Genomic DNA, 21,263 nt, shown 5'->3' with positions numbered 1-21,263 from the left:
AGAGGTGGAAAAGACCTGTGAGATCATCCCATTCTGCTCCTTGCCTCTGCCTTCCAGTAATTTATCCAGATTTTCCCCTTTCTTAATTTCATCCCATTATTCACAATTATTCCCCTTCCCCACCCACAGGTGCCGCAGGTGTAAGTGTTCGGATCTTTGTAGGCTGACACTGGGCTGAGCCATTCCCACCAGATTAAAGTATTGAAAGGGGGCTGGGGGTGGGGGGGGGGGGGGGGAGAACAAGATAGGAGGGGAATCTAGTTTTCTTTTCACCACTGATGTCAGTTTCTTCTTATTTTGCACTTCACTCAGTTCAGGACAATGAAAACAGCCATAGTCCATGACTGTGCCTACCCAGGCACTGCCTCAATGGAAATAATATCGTCTTCATCAACAGGGCAGTTTCCTTCTGTTTCTCTATGGCAGTTGTGGGATCTTAAGTACTAACAGGTAGCTGGTTTTCCAAACCAGTAGGGAACCATTACATTTGTTAAAAAAAAAAAAAGAAGTTAAATAATAATATACAAAGACAAGAAACCATTTCTATTCACGTTTTTAAATAAAGACAAGTTTAGACCAAGCTTTTTGACTAGGTCCCGTTAAGAGAGCCACACCACTCCAGTCAAGACAGCTATGTAATAAAACCAAACTGCTGCAGGAAAACCTTCCAATTCTAGTAACAACTTAGGGTTAATCAGCCATTAATAATAGCATTTTGCACTTTGAAAGCACCTTCCATCAGAGGATATCAAAGCACTTTACAAACAGCAGGCTTCACAACATCCCTGTGAGGTAGGTAAGGTATTAGATCCACCTTTCAGAGGGATAAGTTGCAGCACAGAAGTGTTTGGGGGGGGTCTGACCAACATAATCTATTGGGGCAGTGGCAGAGCCAGGAAGTGACATTGCTCACTGCTCCCATGGACTTTCTGAAGTTGCAGGTGCTCAGCAGTTTCTGAGCATCAAGGCGTAAGAGTCTCATCTCCCAGGCTCTGCTCCAGTCACTACACAGTACAAACCTCAGGGTGAAAAAGAAAGCTCCTCCCATCAAGTATCCAGTGCTGCCAAGGTAGAGGAGAACAGGAACCAGTGCCAGCGTCTCTCTGGTTCTTACCTTCTTTGCTTTCCAACACAGGTTCCTTCAGGGAGCTGGCAGGCATGGCCTGGCTCTGCATGGGGCTCTGGGCCGGGCTGATGCTACTGCTCCCATCTGGTTGATCTTTGCCCCTCATTTCTTCTTGCCAGAGTGTGGACTTGGTAGTGGGGACCTTCTCTGCATTAGGAATGTTGCTACTGGTCACAGCCATCTTAGCGGGGCCAGGTTCCTAAAGAGAACAGGAAAGACACTGGGTATCACTGCACATTCTCTAAATCCTAGCACCAGTCATCCCGACTTACCATAGCAGGTAAGTACTTATCTGGAGACACATGGACCACGTTATCCCAAGCTCTTAGGCCACATGGCATTTCAATGCACTTACAGAGGGGTGTGTATTTCCCTTCCCTTAATGATCTGATTTATACATTTCAAATGCTGGCAGGTCTAAGAGCTTCTCCCAAGTGGGACAGGCTAATTCAGGACTTCCTTAAGCAAGGCGGTTAAGCACCGCTCTTACAAAGAAAAAGGAAATGTCTTTAATATGTTCTCCTGAGGGAGAGATCCAAAAATAGCCCACATCTCCCTCTGTCCAGCTGGAGAAAGAACCAGAGCAAAGGTAAGCTCACAAATGAAGGAAGCCCACTGACCCTGAGAAGAAGCAGATATACATGGTAAGGACCTCTTTGCTTTGCTGTGCTTTGTTTTCCAGTAGGAACTGCCCCTCCCAGCTTGGCAGACAGGACGCAGCACAATACCAGCATTTTTAACTTTTCATCTGTGTAAAGTTTGCGCTCATGAAACCATGGATTAACCAAGCCCTACAGCTCAGCCAATAACCGCCAGCCCTGACTGTGATGCCTGCTGCTGGTCCTTTCCCAAGTAGGCGTGCTGTAGGCCTGGTGCGTCTGAGGCATGCTGTCACCAGACCAATGAGCACAGTACACACATTTGAGATACAGAAAGATCACGCTGAAATAGATTCTAATCTATGGGGATCAGCTTCCATGAGGCTACTGAGACCTAGCAAACTCACTTCATTTTGTGAAAGGCTGGTGCTATCACTTGCAACGGAATCACCTCAGTATAGACCAATAGGAGTTACAAACACTTACATCATAGAATATCAGGGTTGGAAGGGACCTCATGAGGTCATCTAGTCCAACCCCCTGCTCAAAGCAGGACCAATCCCTAGACAGATTTTTACACCAGTTCCCTAAATGACCCCCTCAAGGACTGAACTCACAACCCTGGGTTTAACAAAGCTCAAACCACTAAGCTATCCCTCCCCCACATGGCAGGAGATGTTTAAGATGTCTCGTTGCTGATGGAGGATCTTACGAGATTATTGTTATAACACTTTCTTCCCCAAGGATCACAACTACACACAGAAATCGAGCAGTGCAACCACCTCTGGGGCAGAAAGTGGGAGATTGGATATTTTGGCCAACCAGAGCATTGAACATGCATTCTAAAAAACCCTTGATGGATTTTTATTGTATTCTGTGACATTTAACATATGGGCCACCTGCTTTGACCCCTCCACAAACGTTTACTCGGAAGCATCCTCACATCCACGAAATATACACCTCCACCCCCTCCCCTCTCTTTCATATCTTCTGAGGACTGGGAAGATGAACTTCAGCAAATCATTTCCATCAGGATGGCAGGGAACAGCTGGCCCTGGACACCACTTCAAGTGGAACGCCGCACTGGGCTCTGCATTCTTCGGCCTTGAGCGTGGCTTTCCCCTCAAAGCAACATTTCACAAACTGTCAGCACCTGAGAGAGCAGCGAACCTCGCCAAGAGGGGAAGCTTTGAAGCCCAGCCAGACCCTGGATCTTCGGAAGCACGGCCAAGAGTGAGAGCTCTCATCTGACAAACGTGCCCACTCATTGGCGAAGCTGCCCTCGCCTGGTCCATCAACAGGGGATGCGGAGGAGGGCCTTGAGCCAAGGCTCCATGTGTGTTGAACTCTTGCCCAGAAGACCTTCTTAGAGACAGGACTTCTAGAGCCCATCGAGTCACATTTCAACAAGGTTCCATTTGCAAGAAGACAACAATTACCTGACAAATTCCCCTGGCTAGAAACAATGAGCACAGCCTACCTCCCGGGGCTCCTCCTAAAGGGCTCAGCTGGTTTAGACAAAGAAGGGCTTTGTGTTACTAGAAAGCAGATAATACTTTGGGGGGGGGTTTTAGAGGAACACCTGAATTGCATGCATTTCTGCCTCTCCCCCCCGCAGTATATCTTACACTTAGAACAGGGGTTATTTTTCAGATAATGCAAATCCTATCCTCTAGCCTGGTTTTCCAGCTATTTCCTGCCCAGCTACCAGCCCTAAGCTACACTTCCCGCTGAAAGAGAGATTAGCGGCTTCACAGCATTACTGCCTGAGAACCCAGAGACAGGGCTGCAGGTGGAAATGTCACACGCCTTTTTCCTCTGGTTTACACTCATTTTTAAACAGCAGCTCCTCACCTTCACTTTTGCAAGGTGCTGTCCATTTCTACCAACAAGCCACAGAACCCCCTGCAGGTGGCATATGGGCTAAGTCAGCATCCGGAAGGGCTTCCGACTGTCAGCAGCGGGGCACATCTGAGCCTCTCTCCTCACCTGCATGCTGTCGCTGCAGCACAACAGGTGTGTGGCTTTGACCGCCGGATTGACAAGCACAGCAGGGATGCAGTTATTACTGAACGAGCGCTGAAGAGGTCTGAAGCGATATTTATTAACACCTGCAGAGTAACTTCTTGACCTTGTGGTTGTTCCCTCCCTCTTCTACCTGGTCCACCTGATAACCTGGCCCAGCCCACGTCAGCAGATTGATTTATCATTTACATCTCAAAGTTACAATGAAGGGAATACGAATTTTGGTCCATCCGAAGCAGCCCCATTGCTGGCTGACAGCGTCACTCTGGAACACCCTCCATGCTCCAGTCTCTCAAATGGACTTTTCTCCCTTCACATCATAAGCAGAACATTTTTGTGTAAAGCTAGCATTCTGTCTAGGACCTCAACATTTAGATTATTTCTGTGGGGTTGCCATTAGATAGACCCTGTGTGGGCCCAGAACCTTCCCACTCAGCTCCATCCCCTTTCATGATCATGTTTAAAAACATGCATTGAACACTGAGCAAGGGGACAATCTCTCAAGAGCTTAAAAAGAAAGGGGTAACAAAGCCACTCTCTCCACCTGAGCCAAGGCCCTTGAGCCTCCTTAACCTCTGGGAACGGAGTTCAGTACTTGCATTTAGACAGGAAATTCTGTCCACGGGCCTTTCATTTTGGAAACAGAGGAGCTGTTATTTAGGAGGTATACCGGAATCGCCCCCATCACAGCAATCCTGCACAAAGCCAAGAGATCTTCCATTTTGTTTTTGGCTTCACAGCCTTCTGCCCACTTATATCTATCAATCTGATATCCCCCACAATCCCTACCCTGGCCTTCTGCCTCCAGCCAAGAAACAGACAGTAAATCAGTTCAGCTGCTAGATTTCACGCTCATGCAATGGGAGTCTTCTCTCTGCCTTACACACCCCAGGTGTGGCACCAACAGTGCAACCTCTACAGAGCACACCTGACAGGTGATGCTCCATGAAGCAAATAAACCAAACCTCTTTCCCTCTGTATGTACATGTACACACACACACAAATCCCCTTCCCTCTGTGTACACACATACACACACACACACACACTTATTTCCCTCAGTCTCCTGCTATTGACAGTCTTGCTCTTAAACCCGGCTGCCCTTAACATATGTCCCATGACCCTAAGTCTTTCTCCTTTGCTTTCATCTGCCATTTGCTCACATCAGAAAACCTTTTTGGTGCAATGGCTTCAAAAAAAATTAAAACCTAGAAAAATTCATTCCCTACTGTTCAACAGCTGCATTCATTGTTTGTCTGGTCTGGTTTGCAACGAGCCACAAATAAAGAAAAAATGCAATGCCTTAACGCCCGAGATGGCTAAATGGACATTTCCTTTAAAAACAGAAGAGCTAGTTAACACAATTTAAAATACAGTTAAGGAAACACTAGTTATTTTAAATGCATCTCTAAGTATGACTGGCCCAAACATAAATCAGCAACAGCTGCCATTTTACTCAGTATCCTTGCAACAGGAAGCCTGGTTCCCTGACTTAGTTTGTGATGAAGGAAGGACAGTTTAGCAGCTTAATGCATGAGAAGAGATGGAGACTTTCACAACTGGCGTAAAGTTCAGTTCCATTAATTAGAGAATTTTTTAGAATTATTCTTGAAGCCACTGAGTACTTGTCAGAACAAACCAATGATAAATTAACCACAGCCAGAAATAATAATTAAGGAAATTGTGACAACCCTTCCCAATGTCTCTCAACCCCTTGACAGACGATGGGCAAATCAAGATGAATCTTAACTACTGTATTAGGCACAATGGGCCTGCAAACCTATAAAACCTACTGGCTACCCAAGCACAGTGCTTGCTGCTTAGAGTTATCCCACTGCAGTCAACAGGACTGTGTGTGTTATGGAGAAGAAATAAGTGTTTGTAGGCTCAGGCCCTTAGATGTTCTGGTGATTTAATATATAGAAAATAATCTGGTCTCCCGCTCTCACATGAATATATTATAAATACACCAATACATGCACATGCCCACATTTTTGAGGACAACTAGCAATTGCCTCAATTTTTAGACACCTGAATTATTTTAATGGGTTATTTTCAGAGAGTGAAAACTCAATCATCTTCTGAAGGTCCTTTAAGATGTCTCCAACGGGCACTCAAAGTTACTAATCTCCTTTGAAACTTTAGTCCATCTATATGTATTAATGAATACGTACGCACATATATCCAGACACAGCGAGAGAGAGAAAGAGATTGAGAAGGACACTGTTGAGCAAAGCAGCATTTTCTAGGCAAGACGGCTTCTTCCCATTTCTTTAGCTGTTCAAATTTTGTATTATATTGTCACCCCTTTGCCGAGTTGTAGCAGAAGCCTGGGCCTTGGAGACCAGCTTTCAGTGGGAGCTGAAATCAGTGCAGTACACAAACAGAAGTCCTGGAACAGTGGTGGTGACAATCCCTTCTTTCAGGGATCTCTGCCCAAGCACCAGTGTCCTCATTTCCAGCGAGCAATTCTGCACCAAGAACTGAATCCAGTTAGAGAGATTAAGGCAGAGAGCAAGGTCCCTTGCTGCTTATCATGCCCCCACCTCGGAAAAACATCAGAAAACTAGCCACCTGCCTGCATTTCCTTCTGAGATTAAAAAAATGCTCACATGTGAAGAAAAAACACTACAATTAACAGCGCCATCCACTGACCCCTGCCTTGATATAGTTTCTAGCTGGGGAAGAGCAGAGAGAATGACAATTTTCACAATGAGATGAAGCCATGAGAACAAGAGCTGAAAACAGAAGACAGTTTTCCATGGAAGGGCTCATGCCACTTTACTCCAAGGGCCAGCAGCAGCTGGCGTGAGAAGACCAGAGCTAAATTCCTATGGCCTCTGCCATGCAGGAGGCCAGACTAGATCATCACAGTGGCCCCTTCCGGCTTAAAAATCAATGACATTTTCCAGCCACCTAGAAGTTTTTGCAGATAAAAGGAAAACAGATCATGAAAGTGACCACAGCAGCCAGTGCTGCTGCAGACAATATTTGCAGCTGGATTAGGGGTATTTTTTGTTTTCAAAAGGCTCTTTTCCTGCAGAAAGAGAGAGGCCTGACAGGCAGCCAAGTTCAATAGAAGCCCTTTCAAAGGGAATTCTTTTCCGGTAACCGAGTTTGCGGTGACAGGCTTCTGGCGCGGTGGCCTGAACCACTCTAACCACTCCGGTGCTGCGTGGCCAGAGCGTGAGGTTGGGATCAGATCATTTCCAGGCTGCTTTGGGGAGAAGGAGAAAGAGAATGGGAAGCTGTGGCTGCTTTGCATTTGACACAAGGAGGAAAGCAGATGAGGAAGTGGGTAGAGTTAGTGAGGAATGCATGAAAGTAAAGAGAAAAGGTCCCACTCTGGCTGGTGCTTAATACTATCCTGCCGGAGCTGTTCTGGCAAACAAAAATCTCTGTAGCAACAGATACACATGGAGTTTCCTGCCTTCCATTCCAGCCTTTGATTATGATGGAAAGCTCCCAGTTTCCTCATTCAGCTTCCTGGCTTTGAGGTTTCGCCTGCATCACCCAGTGACCCAGCTTTAAGCATCTGCTGCACAGCAACTGGTTTGCTCTTTTGTAGAGTAGAACACTATACAGGATGTGACTAAGTGGGAATCTTTTGTAATATTTGTAGGAAGCCTACGTGTGCCTCGGTTTCCCCTATGTGCTGCAGAGTTACCTAGTTTAGGGGGGAGGGGAGGTCTGTTTGCTCTCTGGGCAGCCTAAAGCACAGGTGTGAATGACGCCCAGCTGTCTGGGGCTTGGGCCCCATATTAATGGAGCTCTTGAAAAGACAATGGCAAATCCATTGCCTGGACATGGACACCTAGCAACCAACAACTCACAACAGATATGGACTTCCCCACCTCTCCACAGCCCCGCTCCCTCATCTCCCCAGCCCTGGAACAACAGAGGGGAGGGGTATGAGGTGGAAGTTAAGTTGGCTGCAGGAAGCAGTTGGCCGGGGACACACCTGGACTCAGGCAAAGGGAGGTCAGAGGGATGAGGCTTTGGGCTGTGTGCTGACCAGGATGGACTACGCTGTAACTTTCTTTTCTCTGTGCTAACCGAGGTCTTCCTATGCTGAGTGTTGCTGCAGATGCTGACAGCGGAGGTGCATTGTTCCTAAGATAGTACAAGTCTCCCTCAGTGGTCCGCCTCAGTTGGACTTGCTGAACAGAGCTCATGGTGTGAAGCAGGAGGGCTGAAGGACCAGAGGCCCGGCCTACGGAGGCGATGAAGCTATATGGTTTGCCCTGGAGGAAGCGTGAGACCTCCTAGGGGGTCTGGCTCACTGAAGGGGTCCTCCCAGAGACTGTTCCAAAGCTGAGGTCATAGCACCAGTCCTGTGGATCCACGACGCAGGGACCACAAATGTTCCAGTACAAAGACTATGCAAGCAGCTGGCCTGAGCCCATTTCCATACATTTTTTAGAATAAAAATGTTAAGAGGCACCCCTAGCCCAAATACAGGCCCTGTGCTCATCCCCTCAGGGAAAGGTTCAGAGAAGCCACACGTGGTCTGACTTTGCCCGTGGTAGGAGCCTGCAGTTAAGCAACATTGCTCTTGTGCTGCTATGCGGGGTTTTTACATCTTTCCTCTGAAGCTGGCCACTGTTAGACACACTGGACTAGAAGGCACGCATATCTGATCCATCTTCCTACATTCCTGTGACAGAGCTGATAGTCCCAAGGGCTAGTACTCAACAGGCCACATCTGGCCTTCAAGCTCAGCACTGTCCCTCTGTTAGCCAGACAGTATGTTTAAGGAGCACACAGAGGTATGGGACAGTCTCAAACAGTAACTGAATTCTTACAGACATGCCTCAACGTTTGGGACAGACGCAGGCCTAGGCCAAATGCACTCAACTCTAGGACAGTGCCGACGCAGATGCTGGCTCCAAATTCAGATGCTCCTCTGAGCTGTCCAACCCAGCTGAGCCTCCAGCATCAAAGAGCAGGAGCTGGAAGTCTAAGGTCTGGGGTGGCAGCTGCTTCGGTCTAGGACCCAGCAGGGCAAAGGGCTCTCTGCAAAGTGGAAGTTACACCATAAAAATAGATTCCCTGCTCCCTCCTAAAGGTTTGGTTCAAGGTTTGGGGGAAGGTATGGGGTGAGGAAGGAGAAGATTCTTGTTTGATCAGTTGCTAGTCTCAGCCCCATGGGTGCTGGCCCTTCGTTACAATGCTGTCTTCCAGTTAAGACATGTCATGGAGTGGAAACCCAAGACCACCTCTGAGCTCAACTCAAGAGGAGACAAGGGCCAGGGCAGCACCAGGGCTTCTTAAGGAACATGGAGAGATTTGCATGAAGGCCAGGAGAGGTTTATTAATTGGTCTTGCTGTGTCTATTTATTCCTATTAAACCCTGCAAGGGCCAATCTGGACAGTGCCCTGGACTCCCATTCTTTGTGATGGAGAGGTGCTCAGCACCAGGCAGGATGGAGCCCTTATTTAGCTGATCTAACAGCAAAGTGTCCCGAGAGATCTTACTGCTGGGGGCCTGGCCTGAATGGAGTACAAGCGATGCTGCTGAATTATGGGTATTAACCTTTGTGCCACCCTCCTAGCCCATCCCCCTGAGTGGCATGCGGCAGTGTTTTCTGGGCAGTTACCTTCACACACTAGGACGTGGCATAAGAGTGGACAGAAATACACAAGCTCAATACCTCACTGCCTTCAAGAGAGGGGGGGTGGGGGAGGAGCAGAGGTGAGCATTAAACACCAGCTCCAGTGGAGCAGAGTTAGAATTGAGACAAGACGATCATTCTCAGGGCACTGAGAGCTTCTGCAAAGGGATAAGTGGGGTGCTATGGAGGCATGACACAGCCTTCCTCCAGGAAACCTAAGAGGGGAGGAAGAGACCAGCTAATAGAGGACAACTGTGACAGCAATCGGGATTCAATGGAGGCCTGGGGGAAGATCTCAGGGAGCAGCCAAGGGCCAGGGAGCTGAAGCAGAGAAATAAATAAAAAACATAAGCTCATCCACTGTGAGCTCTCAGCACAGCGGCAGCTGAAGTACAAACCTGGGTCCTTCAGAGGAGCTGGCCTGGGCTACGCACCCAGTGCTGGCATCCAGGCAGGGGGGTCTGTGCTTTGGCATTCTGCTGTGGGTGATAGTGGCATTCTCTAGTCCCACACTAAGCCCCTGAGCTTGTGTCTAAGGCAGCGAGACACAAGGGGTGCACCCCATTGGGCCCCCACATGCCCCATCCTTGGGGACACCTGGGCAGCCTGGCTCAGTCCTCCAGGGAGCTCGGGCCTTAGCACCGCCTCCGCGTGGGCAGGGTGCATCCTCTCCAGAGCCACTTGCCTTATTTGGTGCTCAGGAGCTCAGATCCTGTACAGGTTCCAAGCAGTTGCCATGGTGATGAAACGTAACCCAAAATGATGTTATTCTGGTTGCATTTTTTCCCCCTCAAAAGCAGGCAGCTCTGAGAGCTGGGTTTATGCTGGGTAACGTTTCCTCAGTCAGCACCATTCCCTTCCTTCCCCCCTGCTCCCACGTGCAGAGAGCTTCTGGGCTGCAGCCCCTGCATAGCCAGACGCGATTTCCCAGAATGCCCTGAAAGCGACACACTGGGGCGTTATGCTTCCAGTTCGAGTCCCCACAAAGGGGCCTGGGGTTGGGTTCATGGTTGTGGGGGATAGGGGTCAGTATCTCAGCTGAGCTGGTGGTTCTCACTGATAATGGAAGAGGGGAAAGCCCCCAGGACAGAACGAGTGTCGGCATAGCATCAACACATCCATGGCACTCAGGAGCCAACATTTCCCCACAAAGTTTCCTGTGGCCCATTCCAAGCCCTCACCACGCTCCAGGGGGCGGCTCAGATGACCCAGCATCACGCGCAGGGACGTCTTCCAGAAGGGAGGCAGAGGGGGAGAACAAGCCACAGATAATCTATGTAAAGAGTTGATCCCCTTCTTCCTCCCACCCTGTACCCCTCAGAGGACCTTGGGTGGGAGCTGAGGAAGCCACAACTCTGCTCCCTCTAACTCCCGGGCTGCTGGGGACAATCCACAAGTGTTCTATGTGGAGCCACACTCAGCTCTCCTCAGGTACCCAGACCTGACCCTTATATGGGAATCACAGGAGAAAACAAATGGCTCATGCTGGAGGAGGGAGGAGGAAAGAGGGGGAAGGGCTGGGCTTATTTTCCAAAAGACACCCTGCCCAGCTCCCAGGTAACCATCTGTGAGAGAGTCCAGGCCTGCTGGGTGAATTCCTCCAGTCCAACCATCTCTGCCCTGCTGGCCAGCAGTTCCAGGACACACTCACATGGGTCAAGGCTGTTTGTAGCCCCTGAGAGGAGAGATTATTCCAGCCAAGGGGTGGGATTCCAAACCTGTGGGTTTCTACCCCACTCCGTCCATGTGGGAGACATGGGCAGGAAAGCGTGGGTCATGGGCAGCTCCAGCTTTACCATTTATAGTCAAAGAGAGCACAGAGCTGTCGCTGGGTCCCTGGAGAGCACAGCTCCAGCCCCCGAAACTCCCAGCTCAGCCTTGACCTTCATTATTTTCCTTTCATTCTAGTTATCGCCGGGGTCATCTCATGCAGGGAAACTGGAGCCCTGTGGAATTTCTTCCCGGACTCTACGAGGGCTGCGAGCAGCCAGGATCGCTTCCTCCTCTTCCCATCCTCCCTCCCCCTCTGCACACATGCCCCTGAGACCAAACGATACTGTTCAAAGTTTTGTAATTGGCTGTGGAGCTGGCCTGTGTGTTAGCGAAGGTAGCTGGAGAAGTGGCGACCTTCCCACCATGCCACACCCTTCTCCTTATGAACCTACCTAAAACCAGGCACTTCCAGCTTTAGCCCTGGCTGCAGACCCTTCCCAGATATACAACCCCGCACATCCCACTGCAGTTCAGCAAGCACGCACAGAGGGAACCAGGCCTGGGAGGAAAGGGGAAAAGCAGGGAAGACTCATCCATTTTGCCTTCTGGGAACGTAACTCAGCTGGATCTGAGAAACCAGATTGGGAGGGGGGCAGCCAGGGGTTTAACGCAGTTGCGGCTGCACTGGCTGCTACAGGGAGTTTTAGAGCCAGGCTAATGAGCACTAACACAGCACTTTCATCTTCAAAGCTGGGGGGGGGGAGCAGTGAGCACAGAAAGTGACATCCAGAAATTAATTCACATCATCGTAGCTGCCCTGGCGCCACTTGACTGCCCCACGCACCCAGAAACAGAAGCGTTCTAAAGGGCCAGAAGCCCAGTTCTCATCTCAACTGGGCTAGCAAGGCAGACATTCCCACCCTTCCTTGGAGACCCGCAACAGCCCTGGGAGAGAGCCAATGTAAGGAGACACACCATTCCTGGCTCTCCATTCTAGTCCCAAGGGATCCAACCCCTGGAGAGAACTCTGGGTTACAGTGAATGACAGGGGGTCACTGCCTGGGGTTACCTGCGGGGTTGGGGGCTCTACCTTCCTCTTCTTCTTCTGATTCTGCTTGTTTGTCCTCGGGTAGACGATCAACATCTCCAGCCACCTGCAAACAAACAGAACTACAGTAAGGTCCTCCCTAAGAAGCAAGACGGGCAGCCCAGGAAAGAGCTCACTCCCAGCAGAACTCGGGGTCCTCTGGATTCAGGATTCCCCGTCATTGGGCTGGCTGGGAGGCGCTTGGCTTTTAGATCTGCATTGCTTTAGTTTGCCCCTCTTGGCTGGACACCAGGCCATGGAAGATGCTGTCTGAACTCTCAGCTCCTAGTGTAATAACACTTTATGCTTAGCTACCATTATAAAAGGATGTGGGAGGAGCCCAGAAAATAGGTTTGGGGATAGCACAGAACATGCCCAACTCGGCTTAGAGTCCAGAGCGCAATCCCACTGGGTACCATGGATATATGCCAATATATGTGGACACCTAGGAGGTCCTTGGTTAAGGAGTGACTTAATCACAGTCTCTAAGAATTTGAGAGAGGGTTCTTCAAGCTAGGAGACAAGGTATAACATGATCCAGTGGCGGGAAATTCAGACTGGAAATCAGGTGCAGGTTCCCAAACTTTTTTTGCTGCACTTCCCTTCAGAGATTCATGTCCCAGTGTGTGCCCCCCAATTTATCCTCCCTCCCCAGGCCACTTGTTTTACTCTCCCCCTCCACACTCTTCCAGCCTGTGGCCTCCTCCTGCAGCCTCAGCAAGCCCCTCTCCTCCCACAGCTGGGCTGCGATCCCTACTGGGCTGCGCCTGCTGACTCCACTCACTGGCTGCAGCTGCTTCCTCCATGCTACTGCTGCCACGGTCGCCTGGACTCTGATCCCTGCACCACTGCCACCAGCCCAGCATTCAGAGCACAAGCAGGGTGTGATGTGGTGGGGGGACAGCAACAGGCACTGCAGAAGCAGGTTCGCTCTCCAAATCCAAATCCTGCTCCCCAACCCACACCCCACTCCCACACCAGTAATAGCTTTCCTTGTGTGCCAGCTGCTGCCACTGCACCTGCCTCCAGAGAAGTACTGTCTCAACAGCCTCTTCTTCCTGAAAAGTAGCAAGGACATGGGAATGTTCTATTTTACCCACGCCCTCCTGATAAGCAAGGGGCACGCCCTCCAGTTAGAAAATCTAGGCTCTAGTTCAAACAGGAATTAACTCTGGGAAGTTTTAGGGCCCTTGTTATACAGGAGAGCAGACCAGGTGACCACAGTGATCCCTTCTGGCTGTACAATCAATGACTCTATGTTGCAATAACTGAGCCTACAAATTCATTCTGATTGCGAGCTCAACCGTAAGGAGTGAGTGAAAGTTCACAACCACCTAAAAATGTTCACGAGAAAAGGTAGAACAGGGAGACAAAGACGGAATGAATCCAAACTGAAAGACCCACTGATATAACTCAAAGACTGTGTGAAGAGCATGCCTGGTAAACAGGAAAAGGGCAGGACTGGAAATCAAGGTGTCATGGCGTCCAAAATTGGTGCATTGGAAACTAGGCCTAATTGGTGGAGAAGATAACAAGGGAATGGGATGTTCCACCCAACAGTGGGGGCCTTAACATAAAAGCTTTTGGGAAGAAACGTTAGAAGACACAGATGCCGGCTGACAAAGACAGGAGAACAGGAAGCAGCGAGCTTCACCATCATTCATGGCTGCCACTCCCACCATCTCCTGCTGCCCTGGGATCTACCGTTGCTGGATCTTTATCATCCTGAAAGATGTTCTGACCGCAGCAGACTAAGAGAGGGACCCAGATGACACTGCCATCTTCACTGGCTCTGGCTAAATCCCAAACACCATCTGAGATGTGAGATTTGGTTGTTTCTGCCCTCATCCTCTTGTGGGTCCTTCTCCTCCACCATCTTATTTCTTCTGTTTCCTATCCCTCTCCTTTTGCCTTCCGTCTAATAAGAGTCAGGCTTAGTCAGCCACGACTGGATATTCTTCAGTACTGCTATCAGCCTGTGACCAAAGAGGCAGCTAAAAGCAATGCCCTAAAAAGCCCAATGCTGGTCCCAGTTTGCCAGGTCTCAGTGTGGCTAAGACAATGACGTGCTGTGCAATTACAAGCGAAAGTCAACACCAGAGACAGAAGCTGCATTTTCCCTCTTTGCTGTTCTTCTCTCTCCCCCTGTGTGTGTTTGTCTTGTTGTGTCTTTCAGGATATAGGATCAGACCAACAGCTCCAGCCCAGCTTAACTTCCTTTCCCCTTTCCCCAAAGGGCAGTTTTTACCATCCAAGAGACTGTCAAAACAATTCCTTCCAAAGGCTTTCCCCAGCTTACAGGAAAATGAACAAGAGATGTTGCTCAAATGAAACCTTAATACTCCAAATTTCAAAGGCTTTAACTGTTTCCCCTTCTTTCATATATCTTCAAAAAGATTTTCAATGATGCATTTGCCGCAGTATTAAGCAGGCTGAGGTCTTGTATACTGAACCGTGCAAACAAACACTGTTTAGACAGTGACCTGGTCATGTTAACACCTTTGCCTCTTTGGGCCCATATAGTCCATCTAAACTGATACAAATGTCCCCTTTCTGGACTCACAGAACACCCGTTCTTCCCTCCCCCGCTCTTCCCTCCAGGAAGGGCAGAGCATGTCCAGCTCATCGGTGGGTTTGACCACGTTACCGGTTGGATGCTGCATTCTGATACCTCCCCTGAAGCCATACTGTTCTGCAAGCAACCTCTCCGCTGCCTTCCAGGAATGCAGTGCATGTCATCAGAGCTTGGGTGGCGTCAGCATTTCCATTACTAACCCATATTTTCAGGGGTTTATAACTTGACCATAAAAGCTCCCTCCGAGCAGGAACTTGGCACGCACCGAATCTCAACTTCTCGAAGCTGGTTAGGGACAACATAGCAAACGATACCCAGTAGACAGTAACCACAGCCTGAAGAGGAAGAGCTCTTTTTGCAAGGGTTGAGGCTGGGGTGGAGTGCGGGGGGGGGGGAGACAGGGGGAGGGAGAGGGAGGAAGAGACCCAGCCACACAAAGCTACATAGCAACTCAAAAGACATGAAGTGCAGCACAGAACTCCAGGACCACCCATAACCCCATCTCCACCCTTGTCTCTTAGTTCTGAGCTACAGCCCCTCCAACACAGCTGCGGTGCCAACCCTAAAATGAACCAGCATTGAGGTCACAGGCAAAATGAGTTTGCTGGGTCTCATGTTAGCTTTTCAAGTGAAGATTTGGCCTCATTGCAATAAACCACAAACAATTTGGCACAGTTCCTTCTCAAGAGAGGCCAAAGACAGGAATGATGTGGGGGCAGCGGGAGGAGGAAGGAGGGAAGGAAAAGAAGAGACCGTAGGACAGGAGTGAGTGCATCAGGGAAACCTCACAGACTGACCTACTGGAATGTATCTGCTAGACAGGACTGTCTGTCTTCTGCTTTCAGAAATGCAAATGTTAACTCCATGCTCCCACTGTATTTTATTGTAGAGTAAACCACAAAACAAACAGAAAGAAAATTCAGCATTAAAAGGGCCAGCCCTTGCCATGAGACAGTTGTGCTGTGGATTCCTTTACCGGCTCTTGAAGTGTCCAGATAAGCAGCCCATACATCTCAATCAACCTGGTTGCAATCAGGATCCAATGGTTGCTCCAGAGGTTTCATGCTTTGCTTCACCTAATTTCCCTCCCACACACACCGCCACTAAGTGTGTGCGCGCTGCTGTCGCACAAGTTTTGGGACAACCACATCAAGTGGGTTTTGATTAGGCAATAAATATCAGAAGCACGCAATGGATATAAGACAGCTCTCTGAATACGGGAATCTTAGCAGCATGCTGCAATTGCAAAATAAAACTACCATGGCTTGAAACTAAGTGGGATGATTAATGCCACGGTTGGAGGCAAACGCAGAGTTTCAAGATAAGATGCAGGGCCAATGTACAAGAAAATCAGCCCCACTTTGCTTTGCAGTATGCGTGTCTCTTAGCATTACCCACAGCGAGTAGAGTGGGGTAGAGTAATGGAAGGCTGAGCTGGATACTGGAGCATGGGGAAAAGGAGATACCAGTAACAACTGTGTGACTGGGCACAGCACAGGGATCAGGGAAACAAGGGAGGGGAAAATGGGTATTTTTGCCATCGCTTCAGGGCATGACCAAGCACAGCTGGAGAGTCTTGGGGGAAGCATGACAGTTGCTGTTACACTGTAGGGCATAGCTAAGTGGGAGAAACAGATCCCAAAGGAAATTGGGCGGGGGGGGGGGAAGAGAAAGCTGGTGTCCCATGATGCTGTAGGGCAGGGGAAGAGTCGGAGAGCAGAGCTAGGGGGGAGATCTCGACCTGAATCCGGTCAATATCACCACACAGGGCAGAGAAGAAACCTCCGGTACAGCAGGTGTTAGCTGGAGACCCAGAGCAGGTGAAGCAGGAGTGAGCCCTGTACAACAGGCCCAGGGACACTCTGCTCACTCACCTCTTCCCTTCACTTTCGGTTTCCTTCAGCTTCCGAACCCGTCATTACACGATTTACAAAGGTTTATCGAAGTGAGAACACCACTGCCTCCCCCACAACGGGGAAGAACGACCTGCCAGCAAGCTCAGGAGCATGAGTGCAGACAAAGAACAGACATCTAACTGCGGAGCCACCTGGATTATGGCTACAAGGTTTTAGTGCAGACAAGGCTGCTGATTAGCCTCCCACCCACCAAACACAGGACACGACTGGCTCATCCCAGGGCTTCGCTGGCACTCATCAGCATCCCCGCCTGCAAGAAGAGATCCCAACCTCCCAAATTCCTGTCACCCCCTAGCCTCAGGAAGCAAGTCTCAATCTTATTTAAAAATCAAAGCATCAGCCTCTCTCTACTGGGAGCCCCATTTGGTGCTGGGAACAGAAATCTCATTGGCTGCTCCTTCTGGCAGGAAGAAAGTTAACTGGGGCAGGGAAGCCAGAGTTTCTTTGGCAGAAGGTTTGAGAGAAAGGCCGGGCACCAGTGAAGTGGGGATCCCGGCAATTACAGACCAGTAAGTCTAACGTCAGTACTGGGCAAATTAGTTGAAACAATAGTAAAGAATAAAATTGTCAGACACATAGAAGAACATAAATTGTTGGGCAAAAATCAACATGGTTTCTGTAAAGGGAAATCATGCCTTACTAATCTCTTAGAGTTCTCCGAAGGGCTCAACAAACATATGGACAAGGGGGATCTAGTGGACATAGTGTATTTAGATTTCCAGAATGCCTTTGACAAGGTCCCTCAGCAAAGGCTCTTACATAAATTAAGTTGTCATGGGATAAGAGGGAAGATCTTTTCATGGATTGAGAACTGGTTAAAAGATAGGGAACAAAGGGTAGGAATTAATCATAAATTCTCAGAATGGAGAGGGGTAACTAGTGGTGGTCCCAAGGATGAGTCCTAGGACCAATCCTATTCAATTTATTCATAAATGATCTGGAGAAAGGGGTAAACAGTGAGGTGGCAAAGTTTGCAGATGACACTAAACTGTTCAAGATAGTTAAGACCAAAGCAGACTGTGACGAACTTCAAAAAGATCTCACAAAACTAAGTGACTGGGCAATGAAATGGCAAATGAAATTTAATGTAGATAAATGTAAAGAAATGCACATTGGAAAAAATAACCCCAACTATACATATAATACGATGGGGCCTAATTTAGCTACAACTAATCAGGAAAGAGATCTTGGAGTCACCATGGATAATTCTCTGAAGACATCCACGCAGCGTGCAGCGGCAGTCAAAAAAGCAAACGGAATATTAGGAATCATTAAAAAAGGGAGAGAGAATAAGACAGAAAATATCTTATTGCCCTTATATAAATCCATGATACGCCCACATCTTGAATACTGCTTATAGATGTGGTCTCCTCATCTCAAAAAAGATATACTGGCATTAAAAAAGGTTCAGAGAAGGGAAACTAAAATGATTAGGGGTTTGGAACAGGTCTCATATGAGGAGAGATTAAAGAGGCTAGGACTTTTCAGTTTGGAAAAGAGGAGGCTAAGGGGGGATATGACAGAGGTGTATAAAATCATGAGTGATGTGGAGAAAGTGAATAAGGAAAAATTATTTACTTGTTCCCATAATATAAGAACTAGGGGCCACCAAATGAAATTAATGGGCAGCAGGTTTAAAACAAATAAAAGGAACTTCTTCACACAGCGCACAGTCAACTTGTGGAACTCTTTGCCTGAGGAGGTTGTGAAGGCTAGCACTATAACAGGGTTTGAAAGAGAACTAGATAAATTAATGGAGGTTAAGTCCATTAATGGCTATTAGCCAGGATGGGTAAGGAATGGTGTCCCTAGCCTCTGTTTGTCAGAGAGTGGAGATGGATGGCAGGAGAGAGATCACTTGATCATTACCTGTTAGGTTCACTCCCTCTGGAGCATCTGGCATTGGCCACTGTCAGTGGACAGGATACTGGGCTGGATGGACCTTTGATCTGACCTAGTATGGTCATTCTTGTGTTCTCATGATAAAAAAAACGGGGGGGGGGGGGGAATCATTTTACACATAAGCCATCCCTAGAATTGTGCTCTCTTCCCCTCTGGGACTCTGCCAGAGGACAGGATATGGCAGCACTGCTGACTATTGCCCTCCTACTGCTGCTTCTCCCACCTGTTCATTCTTGGCATCCCCAACACATCAGCTCATCTCCCATATGATCAGGGAGTGGATCTGAGGCAGGCTCCTCAGCATCCCAGCTCCACGGCTGGAGGGGTCCCCCTAGAAACAAGCTGCCAGCACAGCTCCCGGCTGACTGCAGCCTTCAGAGCTTTCTGGTTTGGGAGGGGCAGGGAGGACTCAGGGTTGAGAGAAAGGTAAGAGTCCATAGCACAAGGTAAACAAGAGATCCCAAACCCAGTGTGAGATCCAGTTATTCCTTGTGGTGTGCAGAGTCCATGCCTCCAGCTACGAAAACAACCAAGAGGCTTGCAAGATGCCAAGGTACAAGGTCTTTGTCCTATCCAGATATAACGCAGCAGGTGTAGAGAGCAAACCGTGAGAGGGGAGGAAAGGAAGAGAAGAGAGGAGACAATCTGGATTCTTGAGTTTGCTGAAGAGCTGGTTGAGGGGCCTGTCCCAGGGAGCTTACGTTCTAAGGAGACAGTGCACAGAGGGGCTGGGAAGTCAGAACCATGGGATTGGATGGAGACTCTAGCATGGGTTCCGCAGTCTTGTGACCTTGGTTTGCACTGGATGTCAGGGAGGGGATACTTCTGGCAACGGGGAGGGGCAGAGCAGCAAACAGCGGTGGAGCCCTGGATGAAGAATGTTCAGAGTACCGCCTCTGCACAGGGAAAGGGAAGCAGCCCAGGAGAGGAGACAGTAACAGGGACAAGGAGAGATCTCCAGGTGCAGCACTGTACTGCCATGGTTTTTCCATGCCCGAGTCGCACCATGAGATGACAGCTGACCCTCGGCTCTCAGTAGCTTTCTCAGCAGCTCAGTACCACAGGCTCAGCCTCCCTGTTCAAGCAGAATAAACCTGAGCTTCCCTTTCTGTCTCACCCCACTAGGGGAGCAGGAGCATTCATCCCAGGTCTGAAGATGGGGAAACATACAAGGCATTCTCTCTATTTAGCAGCCCAACCTTTGGTGTTGCTAAGCAACTGAGCACCAGCAGCGGGCATAGGAGAGAAGAGTTATTTCATTTTAGTTTTCCTCTTAAGGCCAGTTGCTCTGCTGGGAGCCTGGCAGTGAGTGATCCAATTACAGGAGAAAGTGGCCAACCAAACCCTTTCCACTTTCCTTCCCACAAAGGACGAGCAGAGAGACCTACCCAGCTGGGATGACAAGAACAACACAGGAGACTAAAACATGAGAAGATGTGAGGCTTTGTGGGGGATGAAGGGGGAGGGAGAGAAATGTGCCAGGCAACAGCTCCCTGGAGACGAGACGGTGCCCAGCTGTGGGACTGCTAGAGGGAAGCACTGTTCAAAATCATTAGACCCAACATTCGGGGTGGGGTGGGGTGGAGTGGAGTGGAGAGGACAGAGTGTTTAAAAAAACAACATAATTAATAGAAACACCACAAAATCTAACAATAAATCCACCCTCCTGGTGCAATCCCCTGCAACGCAGTGATTAGAAACTGCTCCCAACAGTTCGGTATTCAGTGGCCTAACACAGGAGTAGGCAACCTATAGCACGGGTGCCGAAGGCGGAACGTGAGCTGATTTTCAGTGGCACTCACACTGCCTAGGTCCTGGCCACCAGTCCAGGGGACTCTGCATTTTAATTTAATTTTAAATGAAGCTTCTTAAATATTTTAAAAACCTTTTTTACTTTACATACAAGAATAGTTCAGTTATCTATTATAGACGTATAGAAAGAGACCTTCTAAAAACATTAAAATGTATTACTGGCATGCGAAACCTTAAATGAGAGTGAATAACTGAAGATCGGGCACAGCACTTCTGAAAGGTTGCCGACCCCTGGCCTAACGTGAACATTTAGGAGGTCTCACACCATCTCTTAGCAGGCAAGCCTCCATGTGATTGCCACAAATTGTATTAAACACAACTTTGTGGACAACCTGTGAAAAAGCATGAAGGATTGAGACATCACATAGAAGCAACATAGGGAACTAAACGGAACGGGAGTGGGAGGGACAGAGAAGAGTGAAACAAACTCTACCACAGGCTGTCAAATGCACAAAGCCAACCTGATTTCTCTAAACCCTTTCAGTCACAGGGACTTTCCTTGGATTGCCACCTGTAACAGCAGAAGGAATAACATTGTCAGACAGAAATCTGATTTAAGGGATGGGTCCCTTCAAACATTTCCTGGTTAGGGTCAGTCCCTGTAGCTGGGTTCTAGAGTATGAGAAAAAAACAGGCTACCGAGAAAGTGAAACTGACCAATTTAATTCTACTGTCAGATCTCAGCAAACAGAGAACAAGCGGCGCAAACGGTGACAAGGCTGATAGGGCACATTCCGTTATTTCTGCGTTAGACCCAGAGGTCAGGAGAACATTGCTATCTGCAAGGGCTCCCTTTAACGCTGCAACAGGGGGCTCCGTGGAAAGCCACCACACGGCTCACAAGTGCCGTCTGACTGAAGGTGTGTTCCACCGGACAGGGTTATTGCATTTTGTG

At 48.8% G+C, this 21,263-nt stretch overlaps 1 protein-coding gene across 11 annotated transcripts in view; it reads right to left on the bottom strand.

Annotated features, from left to right (window-relative positions):
- MPRIP (myosin phosphatase Rho interacting protein) overlaps window positions 1–21,263 on the bottom strand; it is a 163,544-nt gene that overhangs the window by 58,620 nt on the left and 83,661 nt on the right. For all 11 annotated transcript variants that reach the window (XM_030577958.1, XM_030577965.1, XM_030577959.1 and 8 more), the window contains exons 5-6: window positions 12,146–12,230; window positions 1,115–1,325 (exon numbers count right to left, since the gene is read on the bottom strand). In XM_030577958.1, coding sequence (XP_030433818.1) covers window positions 1,115–1,325; window positions 12,146–12,230 — 296 coding nt within the window. The remainder of the gene's footprint in view (window positions 1–1,114; window positions 1,326–12,145; window positions 12,231–21,263) is intronic.

The sequence above is a fragment of the Gopherus evgoodei genome, chromosome 10 (assembly GCF_007399415.2).
Source record: "Gopherus evgoodei ecotype Sinaloan lineage chromosome 10, rGopEvg1_v1.p, whole genome shotgun sequence".
NCBI lineage: Eukaryota > Metazoa > Chordata > Testudines > Testudinidae > Gopherus > Gopherus evgoodei.
Note: the sequence above shows the minus strand (reverse complement) of the source record. Positions and strands in the feature narration are given on the sequence as shown.